At 41.8% G+C, this 17646-nt stretch overlaps 1 protein-coding gene across 1 annotated transcript in view; it reads left to right on the top strand.

The window, feature by feature from the left end:
- Positions 1–17646, top strand: part of ZCCHC24 (zinc finger CCHC-type containing 24) — a 111640-nt gene that overhangs the window by 86244 nt on the left and 7750 nt on the right. Inside the window, 1 exon segment of the mRNA XM_032191265.1 lies at positions 8989–9153. Coding sequence (XP_032047156.1) covers positions 8989–9153 — 165 coding nt within the window.

A 17646-nucleotide genomic window follows, 5' to 3' on the forward strand; every position in this document is an offset into this window, starting at 1 on the left:
TTAGCTGGACACTTAATGAAGAGAGATACCATCAGAAGGATGATAAGATCTCTAACAGAGATCTTCAACTGCATATCAACATCATAATTCAGCCCAAATCTCTTCAGGCAGAGACTTTGTATAAACACATCTCAGAACAGTGATGAAACATAAGGCTTCCTCATTTTGAATGGGGCTTCAAAAGCACCCATCACAAATAACAAAATTACTTCCAGCGACATCTGTCTTCCTACCTGCTTTGTCTCTGGAAGGGCCCCATAACCTGCAAGGAGAGGCAAGCAGGTACCAGATATACCCTGCTGCTCTTTAAAGGACAGAAGAGAGTCCTCAATGAGCGTGTTAACTCATCACTAGAGCAGTGCTTCAGCTGTGCCACGTTAGCCCTAGGACAAATCTGAAGCCATCCAAGGTGGACCAATTAAAGCAACACAGCAACATGAATATGGGTCTCGACCTCAGCTTGGAAGAGGTAAAGCCTGTTCATAGCAAGAGTGTGACCCTCACTGCTCCGAAACTCCAATTCCAACTATTGAACGGAATAGCAGCATATTTAATACAGTGTGCTTGCTGAGGAGAAGGGGGAGGGAGGGAGAGAGGAGGAGAGTATTGCTATTCTATGTTTTCAAGCAACAGATGAAGAGGGACAAAAGAGTCCACACATCAGGGAACTATTAAAATGAATACATTCCTAGTTTATTCATAATTAATTCAACATGGCCAATTTTATATCAGAGAAGAGGAAAGAAAGATTTCAACCACTTCCTTTTATCTCAAGCTGTTTGGAAGAATATGATCTTGTAACATCGAAAAGAAGTGCCTCACTGCATCCCAGCAGGCGAGTGTAATTTTAACTCTTCCACGTGCTTAATTTGATATGCAAATCCCTATTTTCTGTATGACATACAATACTTAAATTGTACAGCAGAGACCCAGGTTCATTTAGGCACTACCCATTCCCATTTTCTAGCCCCGGCTCCTTTTTTACTTCTTATTTCATTAATACAGTGAAAACAATTTTCACAGCACAATTCCTTAATATATTTTTTAGCATGTTTTCTTAGTTATACATATTAACTGTCAAAATGTGAACCAAATGTTGTTATCTTCATGCGCAAAAGAGCCAGAGACCTATTCTTACACTGTTCTTAAAATTTTCAGTTCTGGGTTAGACTGAGTTATGCAATACTTTCAAAAGAAGATTCATTAAGCAACTATTTATATGCTCAAGTAATTCCATTGTTTTCATGTCCTACGGGAACAAACATATTAAAATTGTGATTGGCTGCAATACAGATAGTCTGGGGGCTCTTTCACAGTCATTCAACAAGCAACGAGTAGCACACACAGGTAGAATAAGTCCTTGAAGTGCAGTTCACCAAGACAATTATTTGCAGTTTTCCCTCAATGGAAAACTAGGGTAGGGTTTGTTGAGCTCTGCAGCTCTGAATTTTTACCAAATGTATTGAATGCTCATTTCCTGTTCCTCTTTATATAACACATGATATAAATGAATACGTAAGCATACTGTTTCAGATTCTAAAATGGAAAATTCATGTGAACATTTGGCAAATAAAGTGGTTTGTTAGAACTATGAATACAATGGGAATTTCACTATTAAGACTCCACTAACAAGACTCATCTACACATAATATTTACATGCAGTAACTATACACCCAAAGTTTATTCTATGAAAGGGTTTGACTGAAAGTATTGTGTTATTTGTGTATTAGTGCTCAGATACACTACAGAAGCTCCATCACCATACACTGTACCAAGTGATTTTACAACACTGCAAGAAAGGTGGAATAGGTGGGGAATTTCAAAACGACCTCACCACCACACAAAAGGAGAGAGGAGGCAGAGTCTGATTATGTGACCTGAAATGGACACTATCGACTTCTCAGAGCATTCAGTATTCAGTCACTGACAGATCAGATAGTAACTAATTTTTGGCAATTCTGCAAGCATCATGCATAAACGACTTAGCACAGAAAAGAGTGTTATGCATCTTTGGCCCAAGGATGGTTCTAATGATGAGTCCAGCTAGGCGTTTTGCAACAGAAGAAAAGCCTTTGTCCACAAGCATGGCTAGGATTCTGAAAAATCTGCAAAACCAGATCTTGATTTAAATGTTATAATGTTTGCCAAAAGCAGCTTCTTGGATTTCTAGACTTTGATCAGCATGTCCATGACAACCATGCCTATTGCTTTAATCATCATCAGAAACCATGTGTGTGTTATTAGTAACAAATACTGCCAAATCTTACCCTTGGTTTACCATTGTGGGAACAAGATCAAAATTGCAGTTATCGTATGGTATGTTGACAACTAATCTTTCAAAGCAACCAAGAGATACAAACTAAAATGACAAACATAAAATTGGTCTTCTGCCATCTCAGAATATACCTGTAAAAAGTTCATGAACACAGCTTAGCTGATATACTTCTTGGTGCTTCCGCAAGAGCAAGGCTTAGCAAATAAAAAGGTTTGCAACAGCAGAAGTAGGACATTTGTTCAGGTGAAATAAAGACATTATTTTGGACTGTGCGCTACACAAACTTTCATCTTCTAAGGCTCTGTTCCTGGAGAACTGCATTTTTACTCTGAACACCACCCTGCTAGAAAGGCACTGATTGCATAGAACTACATCCTAAAAGAGCAAAAGAAATGAACAGAGATGGTTGTCATAGTGGCTGATCAAAATGGCTAAATGGGTCTCTCTCAACTGGCAGAGTCACACAGCCTGTAGAGAAGGTCTAAGGGGTATTTGGGTAGTCTAAATTACTCTAAAAGCGCCAGAACCAAGGAGTGGAGAGTAACTATGCTCCATAGAGGTACAGGTATGAAAATGAAATAAAGAAAGGAGATATGTGGGTACGAGCAACCTTCTGTACACAGCAGACTGTGAAAATGTTTTCTGTGCAAGGTGCCAAAATACACTACTAGCGAAAGCACAATGTGGTGACCCCTGGAGCAGCAAACAGATACACACAGCCTGAGAAGAATGATTTCTATGAAGATGGTGGTGTACATAACTGATGATTCCCATGATGACAGGAGCAATACAGCTCTCGCCCTGCTGAAGTAGCCCTAGGCCTTGTGACAGGTCAGACCCCCTAAGAAAATCCCAGAAAAAGTACAAACTAGCCTCCTCTGTTAGGTCCCACAAACGGATTAGCAAGTTTTCTTTATTTTTTAGCCGTGTCTTGTAATGATGTAGTTCCTCGGTCTGGTATGTGTTATACCTAGAAACTCCATAGTACCTATTGTTTAGTTAATCAAATAGAAGCTTTTAATAGTAATGCTGTAATGAAGAGTCCCCCCTTTCCTTTAACTGACCCAAAACAAGTTCTCATCATATCACTAATGCACAAATTATACGAGGGACAGGAAGGATGAAACGAGGCATTAATTTGGTTTCTGTATCCCCTAGATGCTCCTCCTGTATTGCATGTATTAATTAAAGATGTAGCTACAACTCAGTTAAAAACCTCAGAAATCTCCAGTGCCACACATCAGCAACATTGTACACCAGCAACGTGGACTACAACAGCACGCAAAACCAGAACAGCTGTGTTAGAATTCATTTCCTAAACACACAACCTCTTCATCCGTCCAGATATTCTGTTGATTTTCAAGTTTGAATTAATGCAAAGTCAGTAAGGAAAAAAACAGTTGACGAATCTATAGATTGATTGTGTGTGTCATTTTGGCATTACTTTTGCTGAAAACTTCCACAAACAATCATTCTGCTCACAGAGCTGAGAAAGGTCGGAGGACTAAAGTAACTTTCCCAATTCTCAGCAACCTGTAGCAGTCAGGAGTGGAGTGCCAGGACATCTCACACATCAAATCAGTCATAATACTTCATTTTTCCTTTTCCAACTGAGCAGTTGCAGTATCATTTACAATCACATTTCTCAAAACTGTACACAGAGAAGTGCAAAATAAGAGTGCTGGAAGTGTATTTTTTTTTAATGCAGCCTTATAGCTGTACTGACTTGCAATTGAGTGTCAGAGGGCTGACATTTCAAAAACAGCTCTGGCCTTCCTACAGATCCCTTGGGATCCAGTCAGTGCATCAGGCTATCGTTTCCTGTTCTTGCTTTTCTGCTCTGATGGAGCATCCTTCTAAGCACACCCTTACAGAGTTCTTCTAGGAAGGGGACCCACCCACCAGTGTCATGCTGACTTCATCCTCCTCCTCTGCTGTACATCTTTCAGCTGCACAACACAAACCCAGGGGAAGATGAAGGAAAGAATAGTATTAAATAAACTGTTGCTCTGCATTTCACTTTGAGGGAACTTTGCAAGTTGTTGTTTATAACGATTCTAGTTTTAAGCAGGACGTGTGGGGGTTGTTTTGTTTTGATTTTGCTGACTGTGCAAACTGATACTTTGAGAGAATTGTCTGGGGAAAGTAAAGAGTCCTTTATTATGTCCATCGCTGCCAAGTGCTTTGGCAGATTCCTCCGTGAGATGCACAATCCGATAGGTTGTGTGAGAGCTTGGCTGGCCAGTTACCAGCAGAAAAGCTCAACTTAAACAGTTTTAAAATCTTATTATGGCCAATTTGTGGTTTTGGCTGAAGAAAGGAGGACGATGAAAAATAGAGGCAGCTGGGTGTCAGTGAAGGACGGAATATTGATGTCATTTTCATTGCTGTGCCATGCAAAAAAATACTGGCTGTATCTACAGGTTGGATCTCATTAAGGCAAACCTCAGGCAGCACTTTTAGGTACACCCTAGGTAAAACTGTGAAGATGGTGTCATTTGTCCTAGCCTTTGCCTTGAAGATTGAAATAATGTACCTATTTGACAAATCTGAAGGCAAGATCCTTTCGTTTGTCTGGCTGCTCGTGGATAGAGAGCCTGGCAAGGACTTGTGCAGCATCTGTGATGCTTCCTGAATTCAAAGCCAGACAGAGTTCCCTTCAGCTTCAGCACTAAGGAGACCAGCCCAAGACTGACTTCATTATGTGCCTTGTTCCTGGTGTTCCTGGTGTTGCGTGTTGTTTTGTTTGTTTTCTTAAACTAAGGGCTCCTTGGCAGAGCTCCTGGGGTCACTCCCCAGCCAGACTCCAGGAGGAGGGAAGGGGCCCAGGGCCACCACTCCCAGCCCAGGCACCTCAGGGAAGGCAGGCTCTCCCTTCTGCAGAGCCCCTGCTGTCTCCCCATGTGTGCACTCAGCCATGCTTTAAGGAGTGCCTCGTTTTCAGTCCTTCCAGAAAAATATCTGTGTGGATTTATAGCTCAGTGGATTTCATCGTCTCCAGATGCCTACCTGTGCTGGTTGCATTAAATGATCTTTGAATTGTCTGATGCACACACACACAGGCAAACGAGAGTAACAGTCACATTGCAGTAGAAATGTATTTAAAGAGCAGAATAAAATTCAACTACCCAAGATAAAGAGTTGACAAGGTCAGAATCTTGCCCACATTATGGTTTGTAGCCTAGTTTGAATATTGTTTCCAGCACAGTAAGAGCCTGGCGGAGGATCCACCAAGCTTTCACAGCCAGGGGTGGTAACCAGGCCAAAAACTACCTAGGAGTAGAGGTAACAGGACAACAGGCATTAACATGGTAACAATCAAATATTTTGCCATTGTGAACACAGGCATAACTTTGCCAGATTAGTTCAAAACAAATTCATACCTACAGAAGTGAGAGAAGATACCACTCGGTGAAGGAGTTGTAGGACATAAACATCAAAGGCTTACTGTTAAACACCATTAAAGAGTCACAGGCTAAGTTCCACCTTTTGCCAAAATCAGAGGCTGGAGGCTAATGCCAAAAGACAAAGAATGCACCACGCTCTTCTTTGTCTCTTAGTTAAGAAAAACCTTGGATGAGAACAGCTTCTGCCCTCCAGCTGGGTAAGTACAGGGCACTGCCCTGTCACAGACCGCCCCTGTGCTCACACACCCTGCGGGCAGCCCCAGCTCCGTGCAGGAAGAAGCAGGCTTTTTCTTGGAAGTGCCTATGCAATTCAGCCACGCTGCTGGTGAAGCTTAAAAAAAAAAAACACCCTGCTCTGGACCTCTCAGGCCATTAGTGCATCACTCAGGTCGTGCCTTCCACCAAATACTGTCAAGTTTCTGTTTTGTTTGGACCTGAAGGGTGGAGGGAGTTGGAGAGTTGCCTTCAGTGCTGTCACTGCTTCCTAATGATATTTTTTGCTAGAGAAAATGAGCTTGTTTGAGAATCCAAATTCTCAGTCGGGCACAGTTTGAGAAACTGAGAATATGGAAAAGAAAATAATTTGTTAGGGCAAAGTGTAAACATCTATAAAACAGAATAGCAAAACACCTACAGAGAATGTTGTAGCTTTGCCAGCAAACTCAAGTCACTGAATGAGGAGGGAGCTGCAACAGCTGAAAAGATAAAATAAATCCGAAGTTTAGTCTAGCAATTATAACAGGAAATTACCTCTGGAGTCAGGTCTCCTGCCTTCTTTTCCTAGTTCTGCTTCCGATTTACTGAGCAAGTTGGAGAAGCCAAATTTTAAGCTTCTGATTTAGAAAGCCTCCGTCTCCAGTGGCCAGCTATACACACAGAGGACACTGAGGATGAGCACCTTCGGTGCCCTCCTGTGCATTTGTGAGGGCAGAGCATCCCACCTCGACACCTCTGCAACCAGCTACCTCGGCTGCAGCAACCTGTAGCCACCAGCTGGTTCCAAGTGGCCACCTCTGAGCTGCCCCCACCTGTGAATCATGGCTAGCATAAAATGTTGTTGTGTGAGTCTGATGGTTAAACACTGTTTATGGTTGGCATAGCATACTGCAGTGGGAGTGTTATGTTTAAATACTGTTTATAAACATTTGCAAGACTTCTCAGACATGCTCTGTCTCTAAAGCCTGTGCTATTGCTTTTGGAAATAATGCACTGAGTGACCCATGCTTTTTCTGAAAGGGCTCCTGTTAGTAGGAGTAACAAGGCTGCATTTCCAGCTCTACTGCACCAAGGGTTTCAGTAAAGCATCGTCACTGAAACCCAGAGTTGGAAACAATCTCTTCTACTGATTTAATAGTTTAGCCCCAGTTGAAACTGCAAATAAAGCAATGTGTGACGCCTCAGGAGGAGGGGAAGTGTCTCACAATCATGAGAGCTCTCTGTACACAGGGTTCCTATTCAATTCCATGAGAACTTCTAAATGAAGCGAGCATGTGGTCCTTCTTTCACTGACTTGAGTTGTGCTACAAATTCCTCAGAGGCAGAGCCAAATTAAGTGTCCCAAATAAGGACGGCTCCATAAATTGACATTTTCCTGCCCTACATTCAATTACAATCTCCCATCTTTATCAAGAGACACCATGGATCAGAGGATTAAACTCTGGGTGCCTGCCAGCACTCATTTAGTCATGGAAGTCCAAATGTTTCTCATTATATCAAGCACTTTTTTGTACAATACTACTGTAAGTGTGTGTGTCTTAGCGTTGGCTTCAACTGCACTGTGAGCCAGAACATTCACAGTGACACAATGGATTCAGAGTCAGGAAAAACTATTATAGGTATTTATTTGTGCTACTGCATCCTATTTACTTATTTATTTAAAAAATAACTACACTGAAGAATAAGCACAAATATGCAGGAAATATTGTTCACTGAAACTGAAAAATGGACAAAGTAGGTCTAGGGTGCCCCCTGCTCACCTTCCGCCAGCCAGGGTGCAGGGTGGAGTACACTTGATGCTCCGTTCCCGCACACTCTGACGTGTGACACCGGAGGTGTTGTGGCAAACACCATCAGGCACAGGAGCTGGAGTCCCAGCACGCCTGCCAAGCTCAGGTCTTCTGCCAACCACCTGCTTTCCCAACCCGTGTTTTCACATAGAAAGCCACTTGGACCTACACACTGAGAAATCATACAAGTTCCCGAAACAAAACAAACTCTTTCCCAGCATGATGGGTCATTTAGCTTTCATAATCTTAATCTGGGAACCTTAAAAAAATGCCCCACAGGCCTGACATATAAACAAATTCTGAGATAGGTGATTGTACTGTTCGGCCACGATGCAGGGGAAGTCTCTTCCTCTAGGCAACAATAAACAAAATACAGTGAATATACGGGCAGTATTTCAACACCTGCTGGGGACTCTAGGAAAACAGCTTCATCCTCATAGCTCTCTTCAGAACAGCTATATGCAATACTCGCCTTCACCTTAAAATATTAGCATATTATGTACATTATATTTCTGTTGAGTACAATGCAGTTTGAGTGATTATGTAGAAGCAATCTACTTACATAAGGTCATTGTCAACTGTAGTATCTTGTCTGGGCAAACAGGCTTTCTTTAGGCAACGTTTAATATTTAGACATCACAGCAGTCCATTTTATTTGGGAATATCCCTTCCCGTTTCCTTCAAAATATGGAAATTAGTGAAACATCATTTACAGAGAACAGGAAGCCTAATGAAGTTTGTGAAATTAGTAATCTCTGCTAATGAAAATCATGCCTTCTCTTCATATTCAACCCCAGTATGGCTCTCACATACAGCAATGCATATCCATATACTAATGGATTGCCAGAATTTCATCACGTAGAAGCCGTGCAATGCAGAACTGTGAAATGTTTTCTTACTGAGACTCTCTTGGGGAACAGACAACGACCTACTTAAGAGCATCTTTCTCTAGCGAGCTACTTCTGATGCTATATACAGTGATAGCAACACTTATTCAATAGACACAATTTGGTTGTATTGAAATGGATATTAACAAATACTCATCGCAAAAAGTGCACAGACATTTCTAAATACTGAGCTCGGTGCCAGAAATGTCACAAGCATTCTTGAACTTGTGAATGCTTCTCAGAAGTAACTCTCAGAACTTAAACTCGAGCTTCAGTGTATGAACTGTTCATGAAGATACAGACTTCATGCTTGGCTCTAGTATCTTTTGCCCAGTTTCCTAAATAAAAACATTGCTTTACTACTCCCCCTCCAACACTTTCTAGTCACTCATTGCTACCTCCTTGTTTTTCAGGCTCGCCCCAAAGGAGAAGGCTTGACTCCATACCAGGGCAAGAAACGCTGCTTCGGTGAATATAAGTGCCCAAAATGCAAGAGAAAATGGATGAGCGGAAACTCCTGGGCTAACATGGGACAAGAATGTATCAAGTGCCACATTAATGTTTATCCTCACAAACAGGTAGGAGAAATGCCTACCTGATGGCATACAGGTTTGGGACCTGGAACATGCTTAAATTTGCAAAGCATGGCTATGATCTTAACATGACATGGACTACACATGCCACAAAAAAAAAAATGCTTCCCAAAGGAGCTGCTGTTTTCAGCATCCTAGAAACGTGAACTACTGCCAGAATTGCAAAATTTCAATACCCTTTCAGTAAAAATACATCCGAAACAAAATTTTTAGTTATCTTGCTCATGAAAACAGACTGTGGGGCCTTATAATCTGAGATGGAGCCATTACACAATAGAGTAAGACAAATTCAGCAGTAGCAATGGGCCTCATGATGCTTCTGACTCTCTTCGTATTTTCACCAACTTAATATTTTATTCTAGTGGTGTCAGTTATTTCCCATGTACACTGTTGAAATAAGAATGGATTTGATCTACAAGCTGTCTGTTCATAAAGATTAGTGATAAAACAAAAATACTGAGATGACACCTGCCTACAAAATACCTTAGTTAACAACAGTGAAGAGACAGCCTGGGTAAACAGAGGTTTCTTGGTTTCCGTAACACTAAGTGATCCCCAAGATAAGAAACTCAAGAGAAAGCTTTTTATTTAACTGAAAGGGCCAAGCCTGAGTAGCAGCTCTGGTAGGCAATCTGTACCTGCTGTGCTGCTAGCCAGAACCTTACTTTCTGACCCTCATAGATCATCTGTCCCTTGAGGCAACATCCTGCATTTCCTGCCCCTGAATTTCCAAATTATGATGGGAAGACTGAATTGCACATCTTACCTGTACCCTTCTCAGAACTAGTTGCAAGCAGCCGGCCAGTTCAACAGTGGTTAGTGGGACAGACCAACAATGTGAGCTCGTGTCCCTCATTTTCCTGACTAAGCAGGCTACAGGCTGAGTTTGTCCAAGCTGGCTTTTCATGCCAGATCACTTTTGACAACCCCACAACAATATTTTTGGCCAATATACGCTATAGAGCTTTGCGTAACCAAAAAGAGACCATGGCAGGCTCTCCTCTAGAGAACAGTTTAAGAACTGCAGCTGATATTGGAGCAACACCTAGGATTTAATACTGTCAATTCCAGTGCAGGCAGAACGGAGACATCTGGGAGTACAGCTGTCTTAAGCCACACAGAATTTTCCTTCAAGATGGCTGATACTGAGCAAATGCAAGAAACATAATGGAAATAATTGAGTGTGATTTTGCAATATTACAGCAAATTGTTGGAGATGGAATAGGTGGAAATTATTTTAAGAGTTTGGGAGGTGTGAATTGCCTCAGGTGCAATTCATCCTAGCTGAATTTCAGCAATAAATAGAGCACTGCATGGGTCAAGTTACCTGCTGCCCACTCACAGCGGGTGCACAAACCATGGATGGATCATTTGGATGTACTTGCAATAGGTGAAAAGGAAATTCCATTGGGAACCTTAGGTGTCTCATTAACTACCTAAGTGCTTGTAAAATTCCTATAAAATCTTTCCATTGGCTCATAAGGAACACTTCATACCATTTCATGTGATTCTGGGGGGAGGAAGGGTGTTAGGAAAAAAAAATCATCCTGAAGAATATTGTTACTTTATTATGATGAAAAAAGCAATCTTGAAATTCATTGCAACAAGCAGGAAAAGAGATAGAAATAAGCTTATTAAGCATTATCCCGCCAAGGAGTATCTAATGAAGTATATTTCTTCCCTTTTATACACATGTGTATGCTCATCTAACTCCAAAGGCAAAATTTGGCTCGTTTCTATGGCAACCTCACATTCCAATATACAGCCAAAATATTGATTTATAATTGCTAGTACGTTGAAGCAATATAAATGGTAGTTTTTGAAGTCTGGCAGAAGACTTGCTTTGTCTGGCAGAAGACTTGCTTTACACTTCACACACTTCACTATATGACCATTGTCTTTTTTTTTTTTTTTTTTTTAATAGCATAGGACTTTTTTTTTTTTATTTTACAATGAACTTATGGCCAAGTCAGTGAATATCGTTGTTTCTGTTGGCCAGTTCGAGTGATGTGATCCATTCTGCTGTCTCTGTGCTAATGCCACTCAGAGTCCAAACCTAAAAACAAGAGGTCACCTTTACAAAGTGCAGTAATTTTCCTGACAAAACTGTGACTGGAAACTATACTGCAAGTGAGAAAAAAGCAAGGAACAATTTCTTTGTGGTAGCATGTACACGGGAGGAAAGCTAAGCAATTTTCTTTCACTAATTTATGAGAAAGCTCCTAAAGTCTCTGCTTCCTTGCCTCTGTTTAGACAGCTTGCTTAGACAACTGCACCAAAATCTGGGCTGAGCAATGCAGTCATTTATCACACATGCATGGAAGTACAGTCTCGAGGGTCAGGGAAATTACAAGAGCACTGATTTATAACACAAGTTTATAAATATTTACCTTGCTCTTCTAGATTCTTTCCATCATTTTTGTTAGCGTTCAAAGGGTCACAAGAAATCGTTCGAGAAGTATCCCATCTACCGTATCCAAGAGCTATTATATAGTGGGAAGTATGAATGTTTTGTAGTAAAGGAGGTTTGCAAATACTCCCATGGGGATGGTACCCCTCATGGCCGGGCTAGAGGAGTCTATGATCTGCATAGTACTGAACTCAAAGAATGTAGAAAGGTTGTAGCCCACAGTGCTTCTGGAGCCACATACACAGTGGGGAACAATCACAGCATCTGCACCGCAGGTCTACACAGTTGACCCCCAGCACTGTTTCCACATCATTCTGTAAGACCTTAACTTGAGATGTGAAAGGGCTTTACTCCTCTCATCTATCCATGTGTTCATGTCCCATCAGTAGGTGTTGCTGCTACATGATATTAAGACTGGGCACGGTGCATTTCAGCTTGGCTTCCAGATGTAAACAACTTGCAGCCAGTCACTGGAGCTTCTTCCCTGGATTTAAACTTACAACTTCAAACTGAAAGATTTTGCGTCCTGTTGTCTCTGCCTTACCTGTGTCTGCTTCTACATTTCAGTGTTACTGTCATCATTCCTTCTATTCTTTCTCATTCCTCCAGTGCTCTGTACTTCTGATTAAATATACCAGCAATAGCCAGACAGTAAAGAAAACATCAGTTCATGCACAGAGCCAGCAGCAAAGGAGAGTTAACTTAGGCTGCATGAGGTCAGCACTGCTTCTTGACTGAGCCTAATGTTTGCTAACCCATGCATGTTTTTTGTCCAAGCACCCAGTCCCACACCAGACTCTCTAAACATTTATCAATATTTGTCCCCGTGGTGTTATTCTACAGCATTTTGGAAAATATTCTGTACCCAGTCACCAGTACTCTTATGCTAATGCCTTGCATTTTATAAAAGCACAGTGAACAATATTTTTTTAATTACCAAGTCCAGTGTTTCTAGTTGGAAAGTTAAAGCACACATGCATATGGTGCACATATTTGGATGTATTACAATAAACTATTAGAACTACCACATTCCCTTAGCATTTTCTATATAAATTTCTTGCTTATTCTTTATTTTCATTACTCTGTTGGCATCTACCAAAGTAGAGTCCTGATTCATGAATAGAGTTCCTATGCACTTCTAAACAATCGCTTCCCAACCACCCCTCAGCCCCCCTCAGGGCATTAGTCAATGCCCTTAGCTAATTTTTTGCTCCAACTGCCTTCATTATATGGGATCAGACAGAGGACTTCAACTCATCTGAAGCTTCCATTGGACCTTTTTTTTTCCCCTCCCAACTTAAATTTAAGAAAAATGAGACTGCCTGTCCCCAGAAGCCATTTTTACACTCAGTACCTATACAGATCAACTCTGTTCGTTTACTGCAAAGTTGTCATATTGTATGATGTGACAATAATACAAGTAATTCATAAATTTAAAAAAAAAAAAAAAAAACAACAATTAACGAAATCCAGATGAACTGGCTAGACAGAAGTTTGATTAGTTCAGACAGTATTTACTTCTAGCAAAAGAAATGATTTCTCCTCCAAAATCTGGTCAAAATAACCCCTCTGCAATGTGTTACAATTCAGCATCTCTTTCTTACTCATTAACCTACCATTCAGTAAAAACTGTTTTTCTAAAATCTGCTAGGTCACAATGATACCTTGAACATTATTAGAAAAGGACCATTTTTATCAGCAGATGCTGATCATTGTTGCTTCCTCAGCTTTAACTATAGCCTTATGCCAAGTTGCAAGAGCCTGCACAAGCATAAAAAGTACATTAACTGCAAAGAGACCACATCTAAAAACAGTCAGTTACTGCATTTCCCCAGTGAGGGCATGTTATGAAGTCTCCATTCCTATAAGCATACCAAGTATGAAAGAGTTGGCAAAATATTAAGTCTCCTGTCTACACACAAGAACTCATACCAGGCCAGTTCAACTCCCCTCATTTAACGTGTCATCCCAGGTGGGAGAGGTGCTTACAGGAAGGTATGGATCTAGGACAAGACAGCAGCTATCTCCAAGGATGCTTCCCCTTCCTCTAGCATTGCCAAGTATCTCTGTTGCCCATCTCTCAGCCAATTGATCAACATCTGTAGAGTCTGGTCAATAGCTGAAACGTAACAACACGAACCACCATGCTTGGTTACGTCAGGCCTGAATATTGAAGATTACAATGCTTTTGTCCCATTTAGGAGAAAGCTTTGATATTCTTCTGTTCAAAATGGCTTGATATTCCCCTTGATACTATGGCTTGAGAGTTGACTCTCAGTTCCCAGGCATTACCCTTTTCTCTAGTCCTCATCTCCATCCCTCTATTTCATCTTACCCTGTTACTTCTCTCAATCCATGGACTTGCAGTATTGCAGAGCTTCTCCACATGGTATTCACAAGGGATTATTTGAGCTTGAGAACTTCCATTTAACTGTCTCAAGCAATAATATCACAGTATTGAAGATAATCATCTCCACTGGATAGCTCCAGGGTAGCCATTCAAGCACACATGCTGGACCTGTGAATGGCTTCTACAGCTATGCTAAAATCTTGATTTCCTATGCATACCTTTCGTTAGTTGGTCCCTGGAGATGAGAGCAGCCACACTTCCCTGCCACCTGCTCTTTGTTCCTGGAGGCTCGCTTCCTGGAGTGAAAAGAGCCTGTGCCAATTTCCCACAAGGAAAGTCTCTATTCAGCCCTGCGCTCTTATTCCACATACCCTATCTGTGAGAATGAGCTTTTAATCTCTCTGGGGCAGGAAAAGTCTTCTCAGCAATTTTACAGCTGTGTATATACTTCAGAGTGCTCTATAAATACAGCTCTAAATCTCTGCATTTAGGAGAGATGGCAGAGCATGCCTACAAGTGGTAATACAAGAGCCTGACAAGCAAATCTGCTGCCATTCTCCCAACTAATTCAGAGCAGAAAGATCAGGTGGCTCTCACACCTGAGCTGCAAAACTGCTCCTTGCTTCAAGGAAGCTCCACATGCATTTTTGTTTTCACAACTAAGTTGTGCCACCATGCTCCTCCTTTTGCATTTCCACCACATCCCTCAAGCGGTAAATCCCCCAGCAGAAGTACTTAAAGGAATTCACAAGACACGGGGCAAAAATTAGAGGCCTGTGGAGCTCGGGTCTTACTGAGGAACAGGAGAGCAAAGAACAGCCGTGACCAAGTTACTGGATGGCTATTAAGTCTCAGACAGGACTTAATCCTACCTCTCATTCTTCCAAGGACTCAGTATTCTGTAGTTGTTTGTTTGTGCTCCTCCTTACATTGCCCCAACATGGAGCCAGTCCTTTTAGCCACGCACTGGCGTTCTTGGCACTATAAAAGCCCAGATTCCAAGCTTTGAATTTTCGTTTTCTTCTCCTGCCCGCTCTATCAGCAGCATCTGTGCCTGTGGTTGCTTCCTGGCTGGCCTCTTATCAAGGCTTCATCTCTGACTTGGTGGCTGACTCCAGTGCTGTTTGTGATGACAGCTGTTGCACTGCTGTGGAACCAGCCATCTGGGGATTGACTTGTCCTCTTGGACACTGCTTGCTTCCAGCTGTCAGGAATTTATTGCTGGCCTGAAAATAATTTGGTATGTAAATACATTCTTCATAATATCCAAGCTATTACTTCCACAGACAATGCAGCAGTTGCCTCATAATTCCCCTTCCCAGGTGTTTCTTTTCCCTCAGCATGGGGAGGGATGGCTCTGATCACTCAGTACAGCATTCAGCAGTTTCAGGCCTACAAGTATGATCTTTCCTCTCTTTGGACTTAATCCCTCTGCAGTGGCAGGAGGGGAACCACTGCATTCCCACCCTCAGGTGCTCCAGCAGTGGGGAAACAGGTCACCCAGACTGCTGCTTCTCTCTCAATAAGGAAAATGCATTTTCTTGCATTTAAGTTTTGATATGACCCCTTATCTATCAATGGTGAAATCAAATGGTTCCAGTCTAAAAAAAAAAATCAACCTTCTAAACAGAAATATAAGCACCCATTTAATTCCACTGAGAATAATTTCCCTTAAGGGTGTGCTATTGATGTTTCCTCTTTACCTAACACTTTATAAGCATGAGGTGTTTTGACTATGTTTGGGTTTTGTTCTTTTTTTAAAAAAAAATAAAAGCTGATTTATGAAATGTGGGGTTCAATCAGTACATGTAGGCTGTGAGAGCAATAGTGCACAGTCAAAATTTAATTTGCAGGACAGGAATTGCTATATAAATTTAAATTTAATCCAGCATTATTCCCCTCAGGCAACAGCATTAGTCACTACCACCAAATGCTTTCGTGGTGGAGCTGCACAAGGTTATTTCCACCTAGCAACTACCAGAAGAAAGTTAAAGAAAGATGCACAAACCTGGGAAATTGGAAAATGCCCACTCCCATAGTTTTTATGGGAAATAGACTGCCAAATCCTGCAGGCTTGCATTAAAAAATATATATATATTTCAACTCTCCCTTTTAATGGAAAAAAAGTATGCCCTTCCCAGATAAGCAAAGCAGGATTTTCTGCTGTTTTATAAGCATTTCACCTCTTTCTAAGGAAAGGTGTTGGTTCTTCAGCCCAACGGCCTGTCCCCTTCCCTCTCAGCAGTAGCACTGAACCAGGAGTACCAGGAAGGTCAGGAGCGAGCCTCCCACAGACTCCACAGCTATGCAGACCTTCCGCATCATTCAAACAATCCCCCAAATCAATAGGTGCTATCAAACAGCCCAATCCTGCCAGACCCTTGTTGTGGTCAGCATCTTCTCCTTCCCCTCTGCTTCCACCACAGCCAAGCTGGCAAGAGTTGCCCCAGGTGAGCCTCAACTACCTGTGGCCACGAAGTCCTCCTTCAGCAGATGTGCAGCTCTTTGGCTTTTTCATGCCCTGCCCTTTTAGCACAGCATTGAGGAACATAGAAAGGGTGTAAAGGCACTACCTTAAACAAGGTTGCACCATCAGGGATAAGAAACAGCAGCAGCAAGAGAATAGTTGTGTCACAGAGTGTCTGCAGGGTTGTTTTTTTTTTATTATTATTATTTTTAATCATTACAGGAAACCCATAAAGCACACAGAGATAAGTTAGGACTTCATTTCATGTAAAAGTTGGGTTGACACGGTTTTTAGGGCACAAACTAGGCGAGCCCACCAGCAGTGCTGGAGTTTCAAAGCTCCAGAGCCTCCCAGAAGCCCAGCCCCAGCTCAGCTCTGCTCCGCTCCTTCCAGCTGGCCCTTGGCAACCTGGTTTCCTGCGTCCGTAACCCCTCTCTCCCAGCCTGTGTCGTAACACACTGGTAACAATAACATTGCTGAAATCGGAATGCTTCACGGGCCAAAAAGCTGAGCTCAATCAACGCAGGGGGAAAGCAAACCACGGAGAGCTATTGTTTCTGAAAGCAGTCCAAAAACTCTTGGCGCTTCAAGGCATTCCCAATGTCCTTTGCACTATTTCCAGGAAAAATGATTCCCAAGGCCATGTGTATTAAAAAAATCTGGCTTATATCAATAAACATGATAACTGCTGTATTTTCTCTCTTTAATCAGAGCACAGCTAGCATGTAGAAGCAATCAGAGCTGAGTCAAATAGCCTGTTTTAAGTGTAGCATTTCAAAGCTCTAAAATTCCCCATTGAGGAGAATAATTTAACTCTTGGGGCTCCTGAACCTGGGCATCATCTATGACCAGATTTATGTCATGCAAATTCTTTAAGAAAATTTGTGGGTAGACGTTGGCAGAATAAGCAGTAGAAGCAGAAGGGCAGAAGTTTTTCTGACCAAATAAGCTTATTCAACTTGCCTCTGTTGTTGTTGAAGCCCAGTGTGCAGTAGTGGTTGGGTTGCAAGCCTAAACTCAGTATTATCAATTGTGATCTCAAATCCATACGTACTGACTTCCAACAAGTCATTCAAAACACAGCAAGGATGCAGGGGGGTTGAGAGTTTTAGAGGATATAAGGGGTCCATCCTCCCTCGTCAACCCCCACCAGTACAGGTCCAAGCACCCCCTACCTGATACAGGAAATTCAACTTACAATGAGATTGTAAATGACTTCAAACTGCCAGAAAGAGAAAACTTCAGACAACA

Source organism: Aythya fuligula, chromosome 7 (assembly GCF_009819795.1).
Source record: "Aythya fuligula isolate bAytFul2 chromosome 7, bAytFul2.pri, whole genome shotgun sequence".
Lineage (NCBI taxonomy): Eukaryota > Metazoa > Chordata > Aves > Anseriformes > Anatidae > Aythya > Aythya fuligula.